Source organism: Oenanthe melanoleuca, chromosome 3, assembly GCF_029582105.1.
Source record: "Oenanthe melanoleuca isolate GR-GAL-2019-014 chromosome 3, OMel1.0, whole genome shotgun sequence".
Classification (NCBI taxonomy): domain Eukaryota; kingdom Metazoa; phylum Chordata; class Aves; order Passeriformes; family Muscicapidae; genus Oenanthe; species Oenanthe melanoleuca.
In genome coordinates, this window is record NC_079336.1 from 33,586,830 (window position 1) to 33,611,538 (window position 24,709).

Sequence of the window (24,709 nt, forward strand, 5' to 3'; positions counted from 1 at the left end):
CCTGCATGTTCCTTAGAATGAGCTGTTGAAGACTGTAGAATGTTTTTACACGTTCTTCTGATTTAAGGGCATCAAATTTGGCCACTGTTGCTTAGGTAGCACTGGTTTTGCTATTTCCCAGCAGAAATTAGGCAGAGAATCTGACATTCAGATGTTTGAGATTAATGGGATTGCTCAGGTATCGAAGGAGTGACAAAATAGAAAGTTATTCCTAGTAGAAAACGTAATTAGTCCCTTTCAGATCTTCAGTTTGACAGCAGCACTAACATCAATTATTCTCTGTTGGGAATATTCCATTTTAACAAGGTTCACTGTAATATCATCCTTTCTCAGTAGTAATCGGAAGAAAGAAGGACTTTTCAAATCATTGTCTTGCTACCTTGAGATTTTTAACATTTAAGCCTCCCACTTATCAGCTGATGCCTTGCATTGACTTCAGCACCTGAACAATTCCAATACTCTCAAGTGTCTGGAAATGAACTCATTTTTTCCTCCCTCTTTTTTTATGGCAAGAGTCTGCAGAGAAAATCAACGGTGTTTCCAAGCTAAAAGGTATTGTTGAAACTAAAGTTACAATCCTCAGGGTGGAGAAAATATGTCAAAATAATCTGGGAAAGCTATGAGCCTGGGTCTCAGGGAGAAAAGGTGGCTCTACTCTATTGGTTTCAGCTTAATCATGAAGCTCTGGGTCTCAGCTCTGTTCCTGCAGGTCACAGCAGTTCTTTCAAGCAGGGCATGCCATCCACAGCTTCTTCCAAAGGTATTAAATTATCAAACTCTGAATTCCTCAGGTGCTAAATACGCTTTTTAAAGAGTGGCATTGCTGTCTTAGTGCACACATCTTGGGGAGTTTCTCAGAGCCTGGTGCAGTTCGTGCTGCTTGGTTTTCTCAGGCCAAGGACATCCTTCCTCCAAACCAAATTCCTGATGAAACCTCACAGCCCTATGCAGAAATCACTCTTTCACTTCATTTCTAACCTTGGTGCTCCCTCTACCATTTCACCATCTCTAATCCGAAAATCCCATCTCCAATTTAGCATCGTGTATTTGAGACTGTTGAAACATGCTGAAGGAGATTTAAATGCACAGCTGTGTGACTCAATCCCCTAGATAGGTTTTATAATCAGCCTTTATGCATAGCTCCAAGTTATTTTGAATAAAAGATTGCTGAAAATAAGCAGAAAAAAAATTAAAGAAATTTTAAATGATCTCTTTTCCCACACCTCCAGATTGAGATACTCTGTGGTTAAATACCTCTGAATAAAGCTGTTCTAAATTAAATACTGGCTTTGTCAGTATATAAGATGAAGCTGGCAATAAAAAGTACATAATATCCCATCAAGATGTTGAAGCCTTAATCCAGAACACAGTGAGTGGTGTGCACTGCTGCCAGCACACCTGGCCACAGTAGCTGTCTCACAGTGTGCTGTACCCTGATGTGGCCCATTTCTGCCTACCTGGATTTGCTGTTCAGATGTCCAGGGCAGATTGCCAGCTCCTTGCCCAAATGAGCTCCTTGCCACCTTGGGAGGTGGTGGGACAAAATTACATCACTGTTGTGACTCAGAGTAGTGAGGGCATAACGAAACCAGTGAAGGGCCTGGAGAAAAGAGCCTTATGAAGGGTCTTATGTGGAGCAGTTGAGGGAGATGGGGTGTTCAGCCTGGAAAAAAGGAGGCTCTGGGGAGACCTTATCACTCTGTACAACTAACTGCCTGAAAATAGGGGAATATTGATCCCTTCAGCCAAGTAATGAGCTAGAGAACAAGAGGAAATGCTTCACATTTCATCAGGAGAAGTTTAGATTGGATTCTGGGAACAATTTCTTCACTGAAAGGGTTGTCAAGCACTGGAATGGGCTGCCCAGGGAAATTGTGGAATTGCTGTCCCTTGAAGTGCTTAAAAGACATGTAGATGTGGCACTTAGGGACATGGCTGAGTGTTGGACTTGGCAGTGCTGGGTTAATGGTGGAAATGGATGACCTTAGAGGGCTTTTCCACTTTCCAAGGGCTAAGTCATTCTGTGATTCTGTGACTGCCACAACTGGACAACATCCAGCTTCAGCCCATTGGGGCCTCCAGAAGGGTTGCAAAGGTGGGTGTTCTTTAAGGACTCTCAAAAACCTTTGGGTTCAGTGGGAAGATGTTCTGCCTCTGAAATAGCAGAGGGCTCCTGCAGAGAAGTTTGCTCCTGGCTGCAAAAAAATTGTGGAGGCAGTCCAGTTGTCATAGGGCCTTAGATGAAAATTAAAAGGCATATTTGAAACCAGTTGTGCTGAATACTTTAACTTGATAATTTGAAACATTTATAATTTTAGTGGATGGGGTTGTTTTTGCAAATTGTTAACAATTACAGGTCACCTTTGAGATGGAAACATCTTGGAATTTGTTGTAAAAGCTTTTTAAGAGTAATTCATGTTTTATTTACTGTGTCACCAGATCATTTCATGTGCTAATGCACTGGGAATGTCAAGCTGTGCTGATAAGAACAGTTTTCCTTCAATTTGTTGTTACTCCTATGTAAATATAATTAAGGCAAGAAGTGTCTGAGGGGTGCCTGATCATATGCATTAAGTCAGCTTCCTTTTTGTCTCCAGAGCTGCAAGGTCTCTGGTAAAGACCCAGGGCTTAGGGCAGTGCCTTACCTGAGCCCACATCTGTGCTGGAAATCATGGAGGGTGATTCACTGAGAACTAAATATTTGTGTCATCTTCAGCATGGCAACAGATTCAGGAACTGCCTCTGGAAGTACTGTCACATTTCATGTTAGGCTTGTGCTGAAGGAGTTCTGAATTTAGGTTTGTGGTGCAGCAAGACTCCAGCAAACATGGAGTCTTGGGAAAACTGGGATTGGAAGGTTTGGGAGTGATTATTCCAAAATTTGTGTGAAAAACTGAAATTTTTCCACTATCTGCCAAGAACTTTGTGATGGTCTCATGAAAGAAAGGTATGGAGTGATATCATGGGCACATGTCTCCATGTCTGGAGAATGTGAGCCAACACAAAGCAAAGCTTCCATGCACACTGAAGACATCCAAGATGCAGGGGAGCACAATCTTTGAACACAACTATATCTTAAGGGTAAACTTTGAAGTTTGCTAATTATTCTCAGTAGCACCTCAGGGAACTTGCAGTATTCAGTGGGATTCTGGCTGGGCATGAGGATTCCAAAAAGTGACTTCATCCATGTGCTGGAGGCTTCAGAATGTCAGACACCAGGCACACAAAAGGGTGGCTTGATCCCAGACAAGCAAGCAGTCATTTGAGTTACTCTCACCATACAGACAGAGTCCTTTAGGCAGTGGTCTATGCATGCTGATGACCCCTACAAGCCAGACTGGTTTTGATTAAGTGCCCAAGAGTGGTTTCAGATGCCTGATATAAGACCTTTTCAGATAAGGAGCCTAGAGTGACTCGGTCAAACCACTCCATCACTACACCATATAATTTGAAGCATATAATTTGACACTGTGTAATCCATCAGAGTTCATCTATCTCAACTAAAAATGACTTTTGTACATGAATATATGAAACCCTAATGCTGTCCCATTTTCCAGTTCTCATAAATTAAATGCATTCAGTAGAAGGCTGAGAATATATAAGTGAAAGGATCAACTCTCTGCCCTTTTACACTGGCAAAAGGTTGTAGCAGACTACAATTAAAAAGTAGTCATAACTTGTACCACAAAAGAACCTCGGGTGAACACAATCAGAAGAAGAGAAATGATGGTACATTGCCTCTGTATGATGGAACTGCAGATGGACAGTGAAGTGTCAATAACTTGAACTGAGAGTGGCTGCTGTTGTTGCTATTTTTTTTTCAAGCTCCTCCAACATCCTGTGCCAAATAATTTCAACAGCTTCCAGCTATGAGGAAATACATAGGCAAAATTTCCTGCTGTAAGCATATATTCAAGAGGAGGATGGAGTAATTCTCTGTGCTAATCGCTGTGCTGTCAGCACACTGTTGAGTTGTGTTTAGTGGATGATGAACAGTGTTAGGAAAAAACCCACTGTTTTTCTGTTTACATTTCTGGCTTTTTTTTATACTAGTTTCACCATCTTAGCAAAATGTCAGATACAGTTGCCTTACATTGGTTTCAGCGGAGAGATCAACTGGAATAACCTGTCAATATAATAATGCTCACTCACAAAGATGCAGGGATGAAGATAAGACAAACCATGGTAAGACTGGTAGTATGGCAGCATCATTAACCTTTTTTTCTTTCCTGCACTAAATTTTCCACAGACATGAGCATTAGTAATTTTGATTGAGAACTGCTATTATCCACTCACAGTATGTAGGAGCAAACAGGCACTTGGATAAATCACAAAAAAGAAAGCCACTTAGCATGCTGCTTCCCTCAATAACACCTTTTTGTGAAGGTGCAAGGCTGAGTGCTGCAGTGAGAGCACGTGTGAAGACAGAAGCAAGGCTGCCACAGCCCCTTGAAACATGCTCAAGGTCAGCCCCTCTCAAAGAAGAGCAGAAGGTCACATTTGACTTAAAAGGTATTCTGATAGCTTAAAAATATAGGTAACTAAATAATTCAGTGAATGAAAGCCATCAGGATTCTAATGCGGTGTTAATGGGGTCTTTCAGAAATCATGAAGATGAGTTTCATGAGTGACACAACCGAAGCCATTAGCAAACTCATCCCAGAGTAATCATGCATTAAAGGTGAGTGCCTGCACCTTCTCAGTACAGAGGAGCATGAGGATCAGCACAAGCATTCCTGCTTGCAACCACTGCAGAGAGACACCTACAAATAACTTCTGAGCTGCCTCACTTTCCTCCTGCAGGCACTCAGCCCAGGGCTGTGTTTGTCACTCTGCAGCAGCAGGTGAAGCAGACAGTGACTCCCCAGCCTGAGGATGCAGGAGGTCATCACTACAACCAGTGCTGCCCCAGCAGATTGCTGGGTGAGGAGCAAATCAAACTGATTTGAAACTTGGAGTACTTCTCACATGGTCATTGAGAAGAGCACAATTTGCTGAACAGCCTCCACAGAACTCCAACAGTCTTCTGGAATGGCATTTTCTACCAAGAGTGCCAACTGTGTCAGCATGACAAAAGACAACTAGTCGTGAGGGCTGCAGCTGCTCCTTTGCCATGGTTGGGACAGCCTCCAGAATAAACTTCCAGCTCCTACTGGCTCTTACTGGATGTATCTTTTACACCAAGGCCTCTGCAAAGCAACAAAATCAGAGGATATTTGGAACTTTATCTGTGCTGTGTAGAATCTAGCAATAAATTATTCCAATAACAAGGTCTAATAGAGTTAATAGAGCATATAAAAATGTCTACTATGTTTCATCATATTTAATTTGCTGCAACAACCTGGAGATATCCAGGTTTCAGCCTCCCTTTTGCAACCATTGGGTGCTCTGAGAAATGCTGTGCCAGCTGAGGAGTGTCTGTGTCACCAGCACCTCTGCATCAACGGGCAGTGTGATGCTTCCAGAGCATTTGGCTGCTTCTTATTTTCCATTATGGTCCCAAGTGAAGCAGTGCCTCACCACGATGGGGAGAGCCACAAGGGACCTGTGGGCTGCTCATCCCCACAAAGAGTGGGTGTGCAAGTGGGGAGGACCCAGCTTTTGGCCACCCACAGATACAACCTCTTCTGGGACATGAGATTTGGGGCTGCTCAGGCTGCACAGAAGCTTGGTGCATCTGGCCAGGAATTTAGCCAGAATTATCTCCTGTTATATTTAATGGCTTGTGAGGAATATGCAGCCTGTCCTGCTGCCTGTGCTCTGTAATAGTGCTCAGCCAGAGAGCAGTGACCCACTGGTGTCCCCCAGCCCACAGGATGCTGGGACCTAGATTTTTACATGAGCTAGGGCATCACAGGGTGCAGTCTGTGTCTCTCAGAGTTTGGTCAGATGGGCTTGCAGCAGGCAGCAGGTGGCTGTGGCAAAACAGGCATGTTGGGATGTAGGGAACAGCATATGTTGCTGAAGCTTTCCTAAGAAAAGCCAGTTACTTTAGATGCTGCCCAGATGAGGTGTGGTACTGATGCTGCTGTCACTGATTTAACATTATTCATTCTTATCTAAAACACTTTCCTAGGTAGACATGGATTTTTTATTTAAACTAGAATGAGATGAGATGGCTGGTTCCCTCTTGTATTTTCTTGCATTAAGTGCAGCAGTGGCTGTAACCATAGACTCATGTAGGTTGGACCTCCAGAGGTCATCTATACCAACCTCCTTCTCCAAAAGTAAATGACAGGTTAGTCACCTCTTGTGCCATGTGAAGGACCACATGAAATGATTTTTCAGGAGATTAAAGGTCTCTTGGGAAGGGGCAGCTGGGACATTACCCATACCCTCATTGGGTGGGACTGTTGATGTGCTGCAGGGTAGGAATGCTCTGCAGCAGGATCTGGAGAGGCTGGATCAATAGGCCAAATCCAATTATATGACATTCAACAAGGCCATGTGCCAGGTCCTGCCATTCAGCCACAACAACCCCTGCAGAGCTACAGGCTGAGGCAGGAGTGGCTGGAAAGCTGCCCAGCAGAAAAGGGCCTGGGGGTGCTGGTCAAGAGCAGCTGAACATGAGCCAGTGTGAGCCCAGGTGGGTGAGAAAACCAATGGCACCTGGCCTGGGCCAGCAGCAGTGTGGCCAGCAGGAGCAGGATGGTGGCCATCCCCCTGCACTCAGCACTGGTGAGGCCACATCTCAGCTGCTGTGTCCAGTTCTGGGTCCCTCATTTGGAAAAGGATATATTGATACTGAAGAGGAGGCTCAGGGATGACCTTATCACTCTACAACTGCCTGAAAGGAGGTTGTAGCCAGGTGGGTCTTGGCTTCTTCTCCTAGAGAATCTGCAACAGGACAAGAGGATATAATCTCAAGCTGCTCCAGGAGTGGTTCAGACTGGACATTAGAAGGAATTTCTTCACAGAAGGAGTTGTCAACTTTGGAGGAGGCTGCCCAGGAAAATGGTGGAGTCATTGTCTCTGGAATTTCTTAAGGAATTATTTTGTGATTCAATGCCACCAAGGATGCTGCAGCTGGAGACAGTGGATGATAGGGGACAGCCACTAGATATCAGAGTCTGCCTCTGAAGCTCCCATCTCCTCCCTCAGAGTGTGCAGGTGGTGCAGGGCCAGAACCACCCCCCAGCAGAAAGTGCCTTGGACTCACTGGTGAAGTCCTCAGCAGGACAGGACAAACAGAATGCCCTGAGCTCTGAGGCAGGTGTGCTGATGGGATGTTCCAGCACAAGGCAGAGCACACCTGAAAAGGCCAGTCAGGATTCCACATTCCTTTGGATATATTCTGTTTTAGTGACTTCTGAATTCTCATAAGTGTCATAAGTATCATTAGTGGTACCATATAAGCCCAGAAATAAATGCAGATAGAAGTAACACAGAATCACAGCAGCTCCTTTCCTTAACCCAGCCTGCTCTGTTTCATTGATGCAATGCCCTAGAGACTTTCCTATGTGAAGGAAGAATATTTGCCCTGCACAAGTTTTGACAGAGGAGGTTTTTTTTCCATCTGGTAGGGTCTTCAGGACCATCCTGTTCAGAATCTAACTCTGTCCAGTTAATGTCACCCAGGTTGGTGTATGTTTGCTTTAGAGACAGGGAAGAAGTGTTGCCTAGTGAGCAGTGTGCACATTTAACAAAGCAGGAGGGGTGTCAGGCCTGGCAGCCTATGCAGAAAGGATGAGTCTTGTCTGTGTGGATGCTGCCCAGCCTCTCTCACTGCAGGTAGTGCTGGGCTGGGTATCAGCTGCAAAGCTGACAGAATCTAGGAAGTGAGACAGTGACTCTTCCCATGTGGGATGAGGAAGCCTTGAATGCTGTGTAAGTGTTGTTCCAGCCCTTTTTGGGGTGAACTGATATCATGCAATGTCAGCTCCTTTCCTTGTGTTACCTGGGGGGCAGGTGAGTCAGCACAGCTGTGGCATTCATGATTTGAATTCAAATTCTCAAACTGATGAGGACCTTAGGTTCATGGACTTTGTGTGTACAAAGCATACACAATACACACATTTTTAGTGCTTTATGAGTTATAGAATGTATGCTGCTCTAGTTTTCTAGAACTGATGAATTTTAAAACACTTTGCTATCCCTCTGATCCCACTATAAGTTCTACCCAGGCCTGTATCTACCCAAGCTTCCTGGAGCAGATTCTGGTAAAGCAAAAGAGACAAACATCTTCTATCCTCTCATCTTCCCATTCATTTCTGAGGCAGAGTAAATTGAGGCTTTGCTTGTGCTGCTGATTAAAGCACTCTGGTTTAATCCAGGAATTAATATTGTTCTTAATGAGAAAAAATATATTTGAAATGCACATATCAGGTGTGAAATATATTATGCCCTTAAAAACAATTTTCTACCACTGAGAGAAGCACCTGGGGAAGCATTGAGGAGGAATTCTTCTTAATTCTATTTTCCCCATGCCCCTGTCCTTGTAAGTATGATATTTGTATCTCTTAATTGTTCTAAGTATGAACTGGTGCAGCAAAGTCCAACCAACGGCAGGACAAATGGTCACATGAGCATTTTTTGGGTTAAAAAGGCTATGATGTACTAGTCACCATAGGATGTTATCAGCATGAACCACAGTCTTCTGTATTCAGTACAATCAATTTACTGCAGAAGGGGAAAGTATAAATTTGGTATATACAGTTTGTAGCTGAAAAACAGGGGCATCTCTCTTTTTTATTTTCAGCATCACACACACCAACTCCTTCTATTTTAATGTGTACTACTTCAAACAGACTTTGATTAATCTGATTTTATTGCACCTGCTAAAGGGCAACTCAGTCTCTTAGTGAGTGAAATTTTGTAGTAATTCCATATAAGCATTGTATCTGTGGGTTATTATTAGTGTGCTTATGGTTTCTGACAGCAAATTATCACTAATTCATATAAAGACATGCCTGCAACTGTTGATATCGAAATGTTTTCTTTTTTTTTTTTTTTTTTTTTTGCTTATTCTGTATTTACATGATGCTCCAGACAAGTAATTAAGGTGCCAGTTATGTGAGCTTAGTCACAACTAGAAGTCTCCAAAAGCAGACATATAGTTTAGTTATTCCAGGCAATAGACAAAAGTAAACATTTTAGCTTGGTTATGTGTATTGTAAGGGCTTCAAAGAAAAAGTATGTCTTCATATGAAAGCTACAGCAAAACACAGTTGTTGCTAAGTTCCTGAATAATGTAACTGCAGTATCACAACAGTGGCTGTTTTATTTGGGTAACCAAGAAAAAATTTTGTATGTGCTGTCAGCTCAGCTCACGGCTTCCACTACCAACAACAAAGTTCTGGAAATAAAAGCAGGAACTCTTTTTCATGGGATTTTTCAGGACCTATTGACCACATTTAACTGGAGATTTTTGTTCAAATCATGGCTCAGGACCCAAGCCCTGGAGCATTTGCCTTAAGAATGCAGTGGTGATATGAGTTCAGCTCAAACACAGACTCATACTGCCATAAATACGCATTTATGCAGCAACTTTGGACCCTCTTCACCTGGCAAACTGAAAGAACATCAGGCCACCATGGAAGTCAGGGCTCAGCCAGTGTAATATCTGAGTGTCCCTAGGATTTGCACCTAGGGCTTGTACAAGAAGTGTTTTCTCATACTAAACAGGAGTCTGTCCTTGACCTTTATGTTGCTGTACAGCACATGTCAGTAACTCATTTCTCCTGTGCTTGCAGCAAGCACACTGCCCAGATGGAAATCCCACGCTCCCAGTCCCAGGCAGCAGGCTCATGCCATCAGCCCAGAGCTTCTCACCAACATGAGACATTTCTCTACGTGATTAAGGACACACAGCACCTTCTGCTACAATAAAACTATTTGTTCAATCACACAAAATTTTCCTTTCAAAGCAAGTCTAGAGCCATTGTGTGAGTCATCTCCTTTATTTTATCAGTGAGAAATAGGGTGTATATTCACTAAGGCTTAATCTGAAATCTTTTTGCTCACAGTGGAGACATTTCCATTGATTTCGGAGAATCTCAGATCAAGCTTCAGGAATTACTAAGTTTTAGTCTGTCAGGTTTGTTCATTTGAGGCCTTTATGAATTGCAGAGCAGTTGTGTACAGAACCAAGTCATGTGGAGATTAAGTAAACTCCACTGACATCAGTCTCCTGACACAGAATAGCAGCAAGAAATAAATATTGACTGGAAAAATAATGCATGTACAGTGACATTTAGCTTGTATAAAGTGATAGTCTCCATATAAATGCAAATAGCACCATTTCCCCAGAGCTGAATAAATGATATTCATCAGTAAATATTTGTGTGTCTTTGACATGTCTCTAGGCAGCAAGATGAGAAATTGAGATCGAAAATACATTCACAGGTGAGAATTCAGTGCAGATTTTTCTTGTAGTTTTTCTCTCCATGCATTTGGGAGACCTTGAAAAGCAGATGCTTCCCTTTCTAGTTGGTGAGTTAAATGTAAAGCATCAGAACTACAACAGACCAACAGCACACTCAGTTCCTGTCAGTAGTTTCCTGACCCTGCCACTCATGCTGTGCTACATGGCAGGGCTCCAAGCCTGAGAACACTCCTCAGAAAGAAACCCTAAAGCAGCTAATTAATTTAGGAGCCTCATACTGATATTCAGAAGGGATTTATGCACCAGGAAGTTAGCATTTCACTCTCTTTATATGAGAATTAGGGACTTTATGGACCAGGGTTTAGTGTGAGCTAAGCATCTGTAATAATGTAGCACCTGTATAAAGTAGATGCAGATGGTTTTTCCTGTGTATGAGGAACAAGAGCACAGGTCATCAATATGAGGAATGAGTACTCTTCAGGCTCTTCAGTTAGGAAAGAGAAGACTGAGGGCCCAAATTATTACAATAGTGGTCTTTAAAGCCACAGGTGACACAAGGAGAGTTGGTTAGGTAGTAACTGCTCATCACAGGGAGAGAGTCTTCCTGCCAAGTTGCACTCTTGGAATCATATTTAGGTTTGCCTCAAGCCATAAAACAATTAATATTAAATAGGATTTCAGGCATGTGCCTAGAGATGATAAACCCATTTCATGGGCACCTTACAGCGCTGCTGAATTTCTAGAACCAACTCAGCATTCAGGCAGCAGGAGCTGCAAAAGAAGTCAATCTGGTGTCCCACCACGGTGTCCCACTCACAAACTGCATTTCCCTCCCTGGTGCTAGTACATGAGGCACTGGACTGTGCCTCCCAGCAGGCCTGTGTACAGTATGTGAAGTATTGGACTTGTAAACTGTGTTGGGATCTTCAACTCAAAGAAGTAAAAATAAGAATTATCAGCATGTAAGAAAACCCAACTGTTCCCACAGCAACTCTTTCAAGTTAAGTTGGACATAGTCCTCTTATTCTCCAGAGGATTTTTTAAGGTGTTCCAGTGAGTTGCTTTAATAGTTTGCAAATGAAACAGACTTCTTTCTAATGAAGGGTTCTTTTTTAAAAATAGTTTTCCCGTAGGGGATTTTGCTCCAGCAAAATAGTCATGGTTTACAATTTTACAAGCTCTGCATGATTTTTGTTCCAAAGACCATGGGAGGAGAGTCAAAGGCAGTTTTGTTTCTAGCTACAAAACAAACAGAACATAATTAGTTCAAAGGATATTAAAATTCAAAATAATTCATATTATTTTAAAAGTTACCTAGAGGTCTATGGACCTGGAATTACCTGAAGGTCTGGACGTCTTCCATTCTCCACATAAATGCAACCTGGGGAAGTCAAGAATTTTTTTTTAAAAAGTAAACATTATTCAAAATGAGTTTGAATAATAGATTTTCTTTTCATAAGCCAATTCAAAAGGAGAAGCAAAGATTTTTTTACTTAGGGAGATTACACTGCTTGTGACCAAGAGGACACTGAAACAATCTGTCCCTGATTCCAATTTTTAAAGTAACAGTTTTTTCTAAAGAAATAGAGTGAACTCTCTTTCTGAGTCCTCCAGCACCTTTTATGGAATTCTGTATTTCCTTCAAACACCAAGATGCTCTCTCTGCTATTCCCAGCTAAGAAACAAGGGATCACTTCAGCACCAGTCTTCCAGTGCCATGACAGCATGGTTAATTGGAATTACTGTTGTTTGTTTGGGGTTTTTTAAGGCAAATGTGACAGCAATTTATTTTGCTTTGGCAATATGTTTCAGGGAGTTGTTATGGATGGATCTTCAGAATCTGGCAGACTGATTCGTGGCTGCAGGAAGAATTGCAGGTTTGGGGGATGGACTCACCTGCTCAGCACCATTTAGACGTTGTGTGCCTTCACTTTACAGTTAAACCTTCCTAACTAGCTTCATGAATATCTGTCCCTGGGCCACTCATCAGTGCAGCACCCTCCCAAAAGGTTGTTTTTCTAAGGAGGGCTCTAAGTGCTGGTGGTGGCACACTTGTCTGCCCTCTCCCCTTACGAATAACGGGGAACGATCTCGCTCAGTTTAGCTGCCAATGTCTGATGGGATACCTCGTTATCTAAGCTGTCCTCCCACCTGTATTTTATCTGACTGCAGGTTTTAGTCATGCAGTCAATGAATAAATAGTCTGAATGGGAGGTTGAGCAGTAGGAGGAGGGATTCTGAAGGGGCCCAGGACCCACCAATACCCGGCGTCGATGCTCTTTTCTTTTGTGCCTTGCTGAACCATTCAGTGGAACAAAAGGGAGGCACAGAGCAAAACAGCCAAGCCAAGAGCAGCACTGGTCACTGGCAGCAGCGAAAACCCGGGGCAAAAGTCTTCTCTTGCAATTACCCCTGTTCCACAGCAAGTGATTTGGGTCTGACACCAGGTCTTTCAAGTTTTTATGCTTTCCTGAGCATGAAAACATCCACACCAGGGATCAGTGACATGGTCAGCTTTATAAAACAACATAGGCTAAAAAAATTAAAAGCTTTAAAAATTTACTTAAAAGAGAGAAGAGGGAATTTTGGTGACACAGCATGTTGTAAAGATGCATGTACAAAGTGAGATAGGACCTAAAACACAGAGGAAAAGTCTTCTTTAGCAGTGAAAAACATTTAGAAATACAGAGTTCAAAAAAGACAGTCTTAACCACAAGTTTTCTAAAATTAATCAGAGAGTAATGTCTCTGTGAGAGTGACTGCTAAGCATGAAGTTTGCAAGGGTCAGTAGCAGGTACTGATTGTATTTTTCTTTCCAGATGAGAGGTTAAGTGTGTAGGCTACATGCCTGGCTATTCTCTAAATTAGGGTATCACCAGGGATCAAGAGCACCTTTGCACTGAGACAAGATCAGGTGAGAAGCATAGCTCTGGAGCAGTTAAATGCTGCTCTGGGGCAATCAAGCAAGCTCACTGCCTCTGTTAATAGAGATGTCATGCATGTACCAGGGGAGAGCATGTCAGATAACTCTAATCAGGTTAACACAAGAAACAAGGCTGTCTAGCTGTGGGAATCAGGAACCCCATGACTGAGAATTTACAGTTTCTTGGCTGGGTGAATTAACCCATTCAGCACTCCATGCTAATGTAACATGATGTTTTCTGTATCTAAGCTAGCTCATCTCAGCACTTATACAAATGCAGTCTGCAGAACAAATGGACACAAATCGAAACACCTTTTTAATTTCTGTTCTTTCAGGCACAGATTTATAGTGAAAGAAGGTTTCTATCTCCATAAATCATCTCTAGAGGAAGAATAAGTACAAGGAGAAGTTCTTTCTGCCACAACGTGGTGGAAAAGGCACCACTTACATGTCTTGATAGTGTAGGGTTGTTTTGGGTCTACCCCAAAACATTTTGTAAGATCCAGCCATTCATGACTCTTGGCTCTGTGGCAGGGGAAATTAGAGCCTCTATTGTCCATAAGTCAAATATCTCAAAATGGTAGGGCATGAAAAGTATATAGTGAAATGAACTGAAGAGTATTCTATGTAGTGTATAACAGACTTTATATATACACAGTGCTAAGGGTCTAAAGGGTCTAAATGTGATGAAGAGTTTTAAGGTTATTTTTTCTTTGATAGCCTCTTGAAAGCAAATTATTATAAATTTAGACTGTTATTTATTACAAAATATTGCAACTAGAGTAGGGTGCTACTCTAGGGGGATTTTTTTGAGAAATCTGTGTGTTTTACTACCCCAGAGAATTTTATTTATTTATGAAAACCAAGATTAAATCTGCACTGAGTCCTAGTTGGTATCAGACTGCAACCCAGCAGCATCTTGCAAGCTTTTGCTGCCTAAGATTTACTAACTTTCACATTGAAAGTAGATAAAAATGAGTAATCATCTGTGAATGATAATTATACCACTGCTTGTGGGAGGGAGCATGGTTTGAAGATCATCACTAATTATTGTTTCTCATTTGCATGTGCTGAAATCTGCCCCACAAAAGCTTACCTCTATAGTGTAATGCAGGTGGAATTATTTTCTTAAAAATCTGAAAAACTGCACCAAGGGTTTTTGGACGCATCACCTCCCTTCTCCCATCAGTTTTCTCCCAGGCTTCTAACTTGGGAAGGAAATCTTCCAGGCTGGCAAAGTTCACTGGGAAGGAAGGTAAAGTCTTCCAGATATGCAAGCAGAGATCCCTTTTCTGATGCTGAAGGAGTTAAAGCATCATGGTCACCCCGGCATTTAACCTGGGCCCTTCAGTAAAGAGACAGAGAGCAATATCACATATATACATATATACATATATACATATATACATATATACATATATACATATATACATATATACATATATACATATATACATATATACATATATACATATATACATATATACATATATACATATATACATATATACATATATACAATATGTGGCAGGACAGTACAGGACACAAACAGCAGTGCCTAAGCATCACTTTGCAGCTTGACATTTTAACCACCTCCTACACAGAATTTGGTTTTCAATGGAAAATAAGCAGAGCTGTGAGGGTACCTGCACACACACAGCTGGCCTGCAGGAACACTTGGTTTTGCTCTTGCAAGAGGACAAGAGGACAAAGACTCAGCTCCTTGCTTCTTGTTCTCCCAGCCTCCCAGCAATGGTGTCAGGTTTGACTCATGTGCTCTGATCTGAACAACGAGTTATTGCCCTGATTTTGGCTGTGGATGAGCAAGACATACTCACTTTTTCCCTTGTTATCTCTTCTCCCACTTCTTGTCCTTTTGACCAGACTTGACACTCCCTTTCTCCATCTCAGCCTCCTCCCAAAAGAACAGCTCTGGCTAAGTTACCTCCTCCCCACTGGTCCCAGTTTTGTACCAACCAGTGAAATCTGGTTTCTGATAGAGTTGATATGGGCATGCTCAGCTTTATCTGTGATTACTGTTGGAGTGACTGAGGTGCTGTGGGTTTTGCAGGGCTGTGCTCTCAAAAAGCTCCAGTGCTCCCTGCACTCTTCTGTGAATTTCAACCACATCTCATGTAACTCCACCTGCAAAACCCAGCCATCCCTTGGGGCATCATCTGTGGCTTGTGCCAGGTGCCTGCACTGGCACCTGCCACGTCCAGCACGTTCTCTGTTGTGCCCAGTGCTGCTCACTCAGCCCATCCTCTCTGGCCAGGACTGAAGAACAGATATCCCTGTGTCCTTAGAAATCTATATTACACAAAGACAGGCTCCAGGCCATTATATCCTTGATTAGAACATGCATGCTTTGGTTATTTATGACAGGGTAACTGCATGTATGAATGTTAGTAGGATGCCCACAGATGCAGACACACAGCTATGCCTCCACACACCTTGCTTGCTGCCGAGTCCTTCCAACCCATCTTTCCATCATGCTGGTGTGTACAGGATAAATTTTAACTTGAAGGTCAATTTTATAGGTCAATTCATGCAAATTTCATGGTAATTTAATTCCTGGCCTCATTCAGTCTGTGCAGGAAAAGGTTGCATCCCTAAATCTATGGTCCCATAATGCAGCTAGGAATTCTTCAGACAGGTTCTCATAAAATTTTGGTTTTCACACAAAAATAGGGATTTCCTTTACTGTCCTACTCCAGTTTATGCTTCTGTAAGCCAACCCCAATGCACCTTCTAATAGTTTGCCTTCATTTTGCCTACAACTGGCATCAAAACTTCATGCTGTGAGCTGCCTGATGACAAGAAGATTTTCTTTTGCTGACAATCTTGCCACAGGTTGGTTTGATTCTGACCATCTCCACTTTCTCAGCTTTTGCATGCTGCTTTTCCAGATATGACATGTTACAAACAGCATCAGTGCCTACATAGATTCATTGTGTGACCTTTGCAGCACTGACATCCTTAGAAATCCAAAGCTACACCACCAAGCCAGAGTATAATTCTTATTATTTGGAAACCTATAATTTTCAGTTAAACTCAGTTGTATTGTTTGATTACCAAGGAGCCATGAAGTCCTAGATTTGTTGATTTTACAAAAGCAACACTAGAAAGTTGCAAGTGTAAGGCCTGAATTTCAGGGCTTTGTACATAAACTTGGGAGAAAACCTCTTTGAAGGAAGATGAAGAGCACTGAAAGCTTAGTTTGAAATAGTAGCATCATCATAAATATGTTAAGTCATATTTTCCATAAACTGTCTCACAAATCATGGCACAGATTCTTGCCCTTCAGATCTCCAGTTGTGGAAATATTAAAAGTGAAAAGCACTCAGACCAATTCAGAGTTTAACAAAGTCAAACTGATTTGTTGCTGTCAAGGGCACAAAGATGTAGCAGTTGTACAGTGCAATAATTGCTTAGAGAAAAGGTAAAACCATGGATGTAAAGGAACTAACCTGCCTTGTACATACACATGTGCAATGCCAGTTCCACTTGCTTGTTCCAACTGATATTATTTCATTTGTTATGAAATGGTGGTGGATATGAAAGTTCAGTGGCCAAGGGCTGGGAGTCAATCTGTCCAGCAGAAATTCAAAGTATTCTACTACACTGTGGTCCTCTGCTGAGAAGAGGGAGGTTTTTTTTGGCAAGAGCAAACATGGACATTGCCATCTCACAACCTGAAGTCATCCAGTTCCTTTTAAGGAGCAATGAATCAAACTCTTTCCTCTTTCTTCCTCCTAAACAGCACTCAAAGCCATTACCAATAATCAGCTAATATGAAACATGATTGATTCCCATTTGGAGGAAGCCAGATGAGTTTCTTGCACCAAATGTGGGAAATTAGTCTGTGTGTGTAAAATTCTCTCTGTAGGAAGTGACTGACAGCCTAAAGCGATACAGCTGCAAAGCATAAACACAGCAGTGCTTTTAGTGAGAGCACTTTAAATAACTATTATTAATGTCCCTTCCAAGATGTCACTTAGAAAACCACAATCAATTACTGTAGTGATAGCAATACTATATATAGCAATTGTATGCAAGTGATAGAGATGCTGGAAACCAGCTATTATTGCTTAGACATAGTAATATTCTCCCTGTTAACACTCATGTCATGACCACAAGCAAACCTGCATTTTTGAAAGATTGATGATAAGTAGCATTAAAATCCCTTTACTAATAAGCAAGGTCAATTGCTAGCATCTCTTTGTAAATCATTTCCCAGTTTAAAACATCATTTCTTTCCTGGACCAAAGTACTCTCTATCTGTGTCTTCTAATTCAGAAGTAGAGAGAAGACAGCTGGTCAAGTAAGGACAATGGGAGAGGGGCTGGGGAGGAGGCCCTGCAGGAGGGTGACATGAGCCTGGCTGAGCCCCTGCAGGCAGTGCTGAGATGGCACCAGCAGCTCAGGAGAGTCTCAGGCTGCTCTGGCACAGGAAGTGATCTAGGAGGTGAACAGCCAGGGCTGCAGTCAAACAATAATAATAATAAAAGTTATAATGCCAGTATTATGTGTATGTGGGTAAGGGAGGACAAGAGGCACAAACTCCAGCCATAGAAGACACCTTCAGCCCTCAAAAGCTGAAATGACCTTCCAGCAATTAAATATGCTTCCTTAATAATGTTGGTTTAATGCCATTTTCTTGTGTGGTATTTATGTTGTCCGAATTGTTAAGGCTCACTTCCTATAAGGAACAAAGGAATTAAGACTGAAGTAACTCTCCAGCGATGGGTTTGGACATGAAACAATGGGCTTGTGGAGTCTAAGGTACCTGCAGGCAGGGATGATGCTTTTTTTATATTTTTCCCTGTCTTCAATTATTGCAGTGTTTTCCAGGCAAAAAAAAAAAAATGCTAGCCCTCCTGAGCAGTAGCAGACTTGTAAAGCCAAACTCCCCTATGTTATCTAAATCTATCTGTGTTATCTCCTGTGTTGTCCTAAAGGAAATCTGATGTTTGAATCTAAGTTAATTAAGGAAAGCATAATTTATTTTTCAGAGTATCCTTGTGGCACAGGGAACAGGTAGAGCTCAGAAAGCGTTTGGCTTGGGATTCATCAGTGTTGGCTTCTGGGGAGAGAACTACAGCAATTCAGGTCTTACTGGATTAAACACGTACATAGTTCTCAGCAGAGAAAATGGTGGGGACCACACAGGTGGGGAGATGTCCCAGGGCCATGAAACTTCAGGGCCCCAGAGGAGGGAAGGACGAGCAGAAAGAAGTGCTGCTTGCATCAAGAAGCATCACAAGATCTCCTGTGTATGCACCAGATCAATAAGTGGTTGTGGAGGAGGTGTGAATTCCATGGTGTTTTCCAGTGTCTTTGGGTGAGCTTGTGGACCAGGGTACACTCACTAAATGAGAGTGCTGAAGGAAGGATGTGGATTACAATTGGGTTTGGTCTGTGCTTCAGGGGTGCGAGACAGGGGAGAGAGGGAGACAAAGCCTCTCTGCTTTGTGCTCTGAAAAAAACATCAGACATAATAAGAGTGCAACTAAGGAAATCAGAATCTGGCTTGACAGAAAAGACTCCCATGAACAGTTTATGAAGAAGGTTTGAGCTGATGTTTTGGCTTTAGGCCTAAATAACCGAATTGACATTTCCATGTGCCATAACCACATGAAGACTTGATGGATGGATTTCCATCTGACTTCTCCAGTCAATTTTCTGTATGCAGGCCTAATATTTCTTCCAAGGCTATTCATAGTTTAAAGCTGTTTAAAGAAGTTTCTTAATAGTAGAGTATGTTCTGGGGGGAAGGCAGTTCTGCTGTTCCTTGGGCAGAATTAAAACTCACATTTTGCTCACCCAGAGACTAAGGCAGTATGGATCTGCTTTCCTAGAGCCTATCCACAGATAGAAGTTTTTATCTAAAGTTGCTATTTTTAATTTTTCCTCATTCAGCTCATTCTGAAGATGGCACTCCAATTTCTGAAGAAGAGCATATGTACACAGAGCTAAGCAGCCAACTAGCTTTAAATGCATAATTCCTCTTTCAATTCCTTAATTCCTCATTAGCTTGCATGTGCAAACCCAGAGCCTAATCCAAGTCCCACTGGTGTCATGAGAATGGGTTTTACTTCTCAGATTTAGATTTTAGCCATCTAAAAATCAGGCATGTATTCTAAATGCAACTGTGGAGGAGCCACTTGTAGTGAAAATAGAGAAAGATCAGCATTTCCAGGATATGATTCATAGCATCTTCCTTAAGGCTTGCTTTGAGAGGGGACAAGTGTATCTCCAGCAGCCACTATCTTTTTCCCCTGCTTGTGAAGGGAGCCTGTACAACTAACCTAGAAGCCTCCTTACTCTGATAAAGGAAGCCAGGGGAAGAAATCTTTCTGTTTATTTCCATAGAAAGGGAGTCAAACTTTTGGTTTTCCACATTCTTTATGCCGAGATAAATTACAAATGAGTAAGCAAGGTCCCAGAGGTTGTCCTAAGCTGCATCTCATGGTCTGTTAACTCTGGCTTCAGCTAGCATTTGGGATGTGTGGAAAAGACATGTGAGCTTCTGAAACAAAATCAAACTTTTTTTTTTAATTATTGTTCCTTGCGTCACACTGGACTCCCTGACAAGGAGCACAATTAGATGGAAATCTCAAAGCAATGGCAGAAGCTTTTTGTCTGTCTCCTCTAAAGACACTCACTCAGTGGGATATGTGAAATGTCAGGAATAATTAGACAAAACTATATGAGCTCCTAGCAACACTGATGTGCTGTGTAAAACCAAGCATTTGCCATAAAGCTTTAAACATTGTTGAAAACCTGCATGATAAAAGTAACCCGAAAAATTTTTAAGTTCAGTTTCTAATGTATTAATATAGACATGGATATGAAAAAGCAGAATAGAAAGCTATGAAATGCTGGCATGACTGCTGAGATAGGCTGCTTTTTTTTCCAGAGGTGGTATATAAAAGTAATTGATGCCTCTCATATAGCAATTAAAATGAAAAGGCAAATTCCCTCAGCTCTTCATCTGCTGGAGTGTATTTTAACAAGCAGAAAAAGGGCTAGCTCCTGGTATCAGTATCACAAAGATCATAGACATGTTTGTGAAAAGGGACCTCTGGAGGTCCCTTAGTCCAGCCTCCTACTTTAAGAAAAATCTCGAAAACCAAAGAAGGAATAACCATTTCACATCAGCAGGGAACCTGGCCCAAATTGCCCTTTAGAGAAGAAAAAAGCTGATGATAAATGCAGAGAAAATGGGAGAGCAAATGCAAGAGTAGAGAAGGGAAAACAGACCAACATTTTATTTGAGATGATAGTATTTGAAATGTGAAACTTTTTTACCAAAAGGTGGAATTATCCTAGATTGACTAACAGATGTGTTTTTATCTTCTAGGAAAACAATGAACAGGAAGAAACCTGGATGGTTTTTTGCCATTCTGTTGAATATCGGATTATAAACAACTTTTTAAAATTGCACATAGGGCATCTTTTTCAAATGGATAACTTGTGAACCTGGAACTCTTCCTTACCAATTCCTTGCATCCTGGAGGGGAAAATGAATTTCACAAATTGCACCACTGAAGCCAATGTGGCTGCCAAGCCAAAAACAGTAACTGAAAAGATGCTCGTTACCCTGACCTTGGCCACAATCACAACCTTGACAATGCTGCTGAATTCTGCTGTAATTGCAGCAATCTCCACAACCAAGAAGCTCCACCAGCCGGCAAATTATCTCATATGTTCACTGGCTGTGACAGATCTCCTCGTTGCTGTTCTCGTCATGCCCTTGAGCATCACTTACATAATGATAGATAAATGGACTTTGGGGTACTTCATCTGTGAGATCTGGCTCAGCGTCGACATGACGTGCTGCACGTGCTCCATCCTTCACCTGTGTGTCATCGCCCTGGACAGGTACTGGGCCATCACGGACGCTATCGAGTACGCCCGCAAAAGAACGGCAAAAAGGGCTGGGCTGATGATAGCCACCGTGTGGACCATCTCTGTTTTCATATCAATGCCCCCCTTGTTTTGGAGAAACCACCACAGCATCAGCATCCCCAGCGAGTGCCGCATTCAGCACGACCATGTCATCTACACCATTTATTCCACATTCGGGGCGTTTTACATCCCCTTGACGTTGATCCTGATCCTGTACTACAGGATTTACCACGCTGCAAAGAGCCTTTACCAGAAGCGCGGCTCCAGCCGCCACCTCAGCAACAGGAGCACCGACAGCCAGAACTCTTTTGCCAGCTGCAAGCTCACACAGACGTTCTGCGTCTCGGACTTCTCCACATCTGACCCAACCACAGAGTTTGATAAAATGAACGTGTCCGTGAGGATCCCTCCTTTTGAGAACGACTTGGACCCGGCTGGCGACCGGCAGCAGATCTCCACAACACGAGAGCGAAAGGCTGCTCGCATCTTGGGGCTGATTTTAGGTGCTTTCATTTTGTCCTGGCTGCCCTTTTTCATCAAGGAACTGCTTGTGGGCCTCCACATTTGCACTGTCTCTCCAGAAGTAGCAGACTTCTTGACCTGGCTTGGGTATGTCAACTCGCTCATCAACCCTCTGCTGTACACCAGCTTTAACGAGGATTTCAAGCTGGCCTTTCGAAAGCTCATCAGGTGCCGAGAGCATACTTAAAAGTACTGAGAGGTGATGATGCTGGCATGACTCCTGGCCTTAAAAATGAGCAAAATTATTTGACTCTGCCACCGTTTTCCCTTGATAAAGGGGATTTTTGTGTTTGCCTATTTGCTTGACTGTTCTTCAGCCTGCAATTCATTATGCCATTTTTTAATCTCTAGTGTTACTCATGGTAAAGGGTTTGAAATAAATTTATTCTACAAAGGAAAAGATTTTTTAGAAACAAAACAACAAAAAAAACCATTATTAGTATTAGGTACTCATGTCTAAGACATTTTGTGTAATCAATGATTCAAGAAGCAAACAACAATATTAACTTTTATACTTTTTCCATTTAAGAATCAAACATCTAAATTATGTACTGTATAAACTGAACCCCATAAATACATATACAAAAATTAATAAACACTTCATGGTCATGACAGCTAAAGAGCACCTCTTTACTGTGGCATTCTGAGAAAACTGTAACAGCCATTTAGGAGGAAAATCAGGAAAATCACCACCATTTCCACCTTGGGTTGAGGCAGAATAAACTATTCCTTTCTTCAGGAATACACTCCCAAAACAGAAAGGCAAGTTCAGTTCATTATATCTAGAAATGATCCCATTTTGTAACACAGAGGAATTATTTAAGTGGATCTCCTTGTGCAATATTCCAGATTTACATTCAAGGTGTTGGGCAGGCACCTGTGCAAGTCGTTTGGCAATTGAAGGGTGCAGCTAATAAGTGTCATACCTGTGAAACTAACTGCACATCCAAGTGGTCACATTTTCAATACCTCTAACCCTATTTCTTCAGGCCTTGTGCCTTAGTCAGCTCTGAGGTTGTATTATTCACTTTTGCCACACTTTACCCTAATCTTGTGGTGCACAACCCCAAGGATCAATGGATCTTACCCCCATCAATTTAGACAAAAGGATATCTTCTCAGCAGGCCAAAAACATACAAAAATTCAAAAACATCAGCTAAAACCTAATTATTTCTGAATATCAGAAAAAAAAATCAGTAAAATTATTTCTTTTAAACAACAGTCTGCACATATGCCTTGTTGTCATCTCACAATTTTCAATGGCAATCTTGCCCACTTAACCTGTGGTCAGGTGCTCTGGAAGGATTTCTTGCTCTGGTGTCCCTCACAGACCCACTTCCCCTGTCCTGAGAGACAGAGTCCTTTGTATCCCATCTTTTGTGTTTATGAAAGTTAAAATTTTCTGGTTCAAATATTGCGGAAATCAGTCTGGGAATGGGACAAATCAAAGCTGAGAATTTGGTATTGTCCATTAGCAACTTCTTAGCACCATTTAAATATTTATTACTCGCCTTGCACCCTAATTTTCTTCCCTGTCCATTTTTCTGGACAAATTCTTTTTGAATTACACTGATACACAACAGAGGAAATACCACATATGTCAACCTGACGTGCAATAACAGTGAAAACTGTAGTATGGCAGCTCCAAATCCATCAAAACAAATACTAGAGGTAGCAAAAGTGTGGTAACAGCACTGGAAGCCATCTCTTAAAAATGTTTTTAAAATTTACAAGATGACAATCATTTTTCTTATCAAGAATCAAGGAAGTGTAAGTAATGTGTGAGTAATAAACTGCAAATGGAACTGAGAAATGACATCCTTATTGGTGAGAGGAAGCATTTGGCTGGAAAGATGCAGTGCCACAAGCTGAGCATAAACCAAGTCTGAAGGTGACAAAAGTGTGACCTGGGGCTTACCCACATGCAGTGGGATTCTTCTTTCAGGATTCCCTGCCTGAGTTTGGTTCATCTCCAGCTGCCCTTCTGAAGCTACTGTTGCAGTTGCCTCCTCCAGGTGCCTTTGGGTTTCCTACTAGCAAACATTAATACTTAAAAAGAGAGGAAAATTATCTCAGCCACTGAAAATTTCTTTTTAGTGAGGAAACACAGACATCCATTATGGTTTTTCCTTTTTGCAGCTTGTTGGAGGTGGAAATTTTTGATTTAAATCAGGGAAATGTGTCCTGACCTTGCCTATCAATACAGGTTCCAAAGCAGCTCCCTAGAGTACATATGCTATTAAGGGAAAAAAAAAAAAAAAACCAAAAAAAAAAAAACACCCTGGAAATTAAAATAAAAAATGTGGTGTTTGCAGGAAGTGCTGCAGAATTTTTTTTTTTTTTTTTTTTTTTTTTTTTTTTTGCTTTCAGAAAATGCAATATAATTTATTATCAAAGAACAAAGATTTGGCACAATTTCTGAAACAAGTTGACTGTGGCAGAGAAAACAGGACGCACAAGCAGTTATGGCTAGAAGAGAGTAGATTTTGGTGTCCCTTGGGTGCACAAGGGTGCCCAGCTGCTGTGATGACCAGAAAGGGAAGAGTAAATGTGCAAGACTGTCCCAGCAGACTGTCTGAGCCACCCCAAGGAACTCAGCTGAGGCAGAAGCTGCACCCCAACCAGGTTCTTTGGGGCTCTGGCTCAGCCAGGGGTAGGCTGCTCAGTCCTGTTCCTCATGGAATAAAACCAGCTCAGTTAACTCTGTTGCCAAGACTGATGCTCATTGAAAGCCATAAGTGTGGCTGAAGGGCTGGAAATGCTGAGTGTGACCTCCACAGCAGCTGTCATAGGCAGGTAGCAGTGCTTCAGAAACATGGATGAAAGCTGTAAAATACAGAAGCTGCATCATCTTTATTTCTGCTAATGGCTTCTTGTTAGTATGTGAACACTGCTATTACCACTCAAACTACCAATCAGGTTGAAGGCTGTATTCAATTTTAATATTTAGGGGTAATTAACAGGAAAAAACAGATGGATGGTTAATTTCCGTGCTTTCCTGTTAAATAAAGACTCACCATTCACTG

At 41.9% G+C, this 24,709-nt stretch overlaps 1 protein-coding gene across 1 annotated transcript in view; it reads left to right on the plus strand.

Annotated features, from left to right (window-relative positions):
• HTR1E (5-hydroxytryptamine receptor 1E) overlaps positions 1-23,935 on the plus strand; it is a 35,296-nt gene extending 11,361 nt beyond the window's left edge. Inside the window, exon 2 of the mRNA XM_056487495.1 lies at positions 20,614-23,935. Within this exon, the coding sequence (XP_056343470.1) occupies positions 20,776-21,870 (1,095 nt within the window). The 5' untranslated portion in view covers positions 20,614-20,775 and the 3' untranslated portion in view covers positions 21,871-23,935. The remainder of the gene's footprint in view (positions 1-20,613) is intronic.
• Positions 23,936-24,709: the final 774 nt, after the last annotated feature.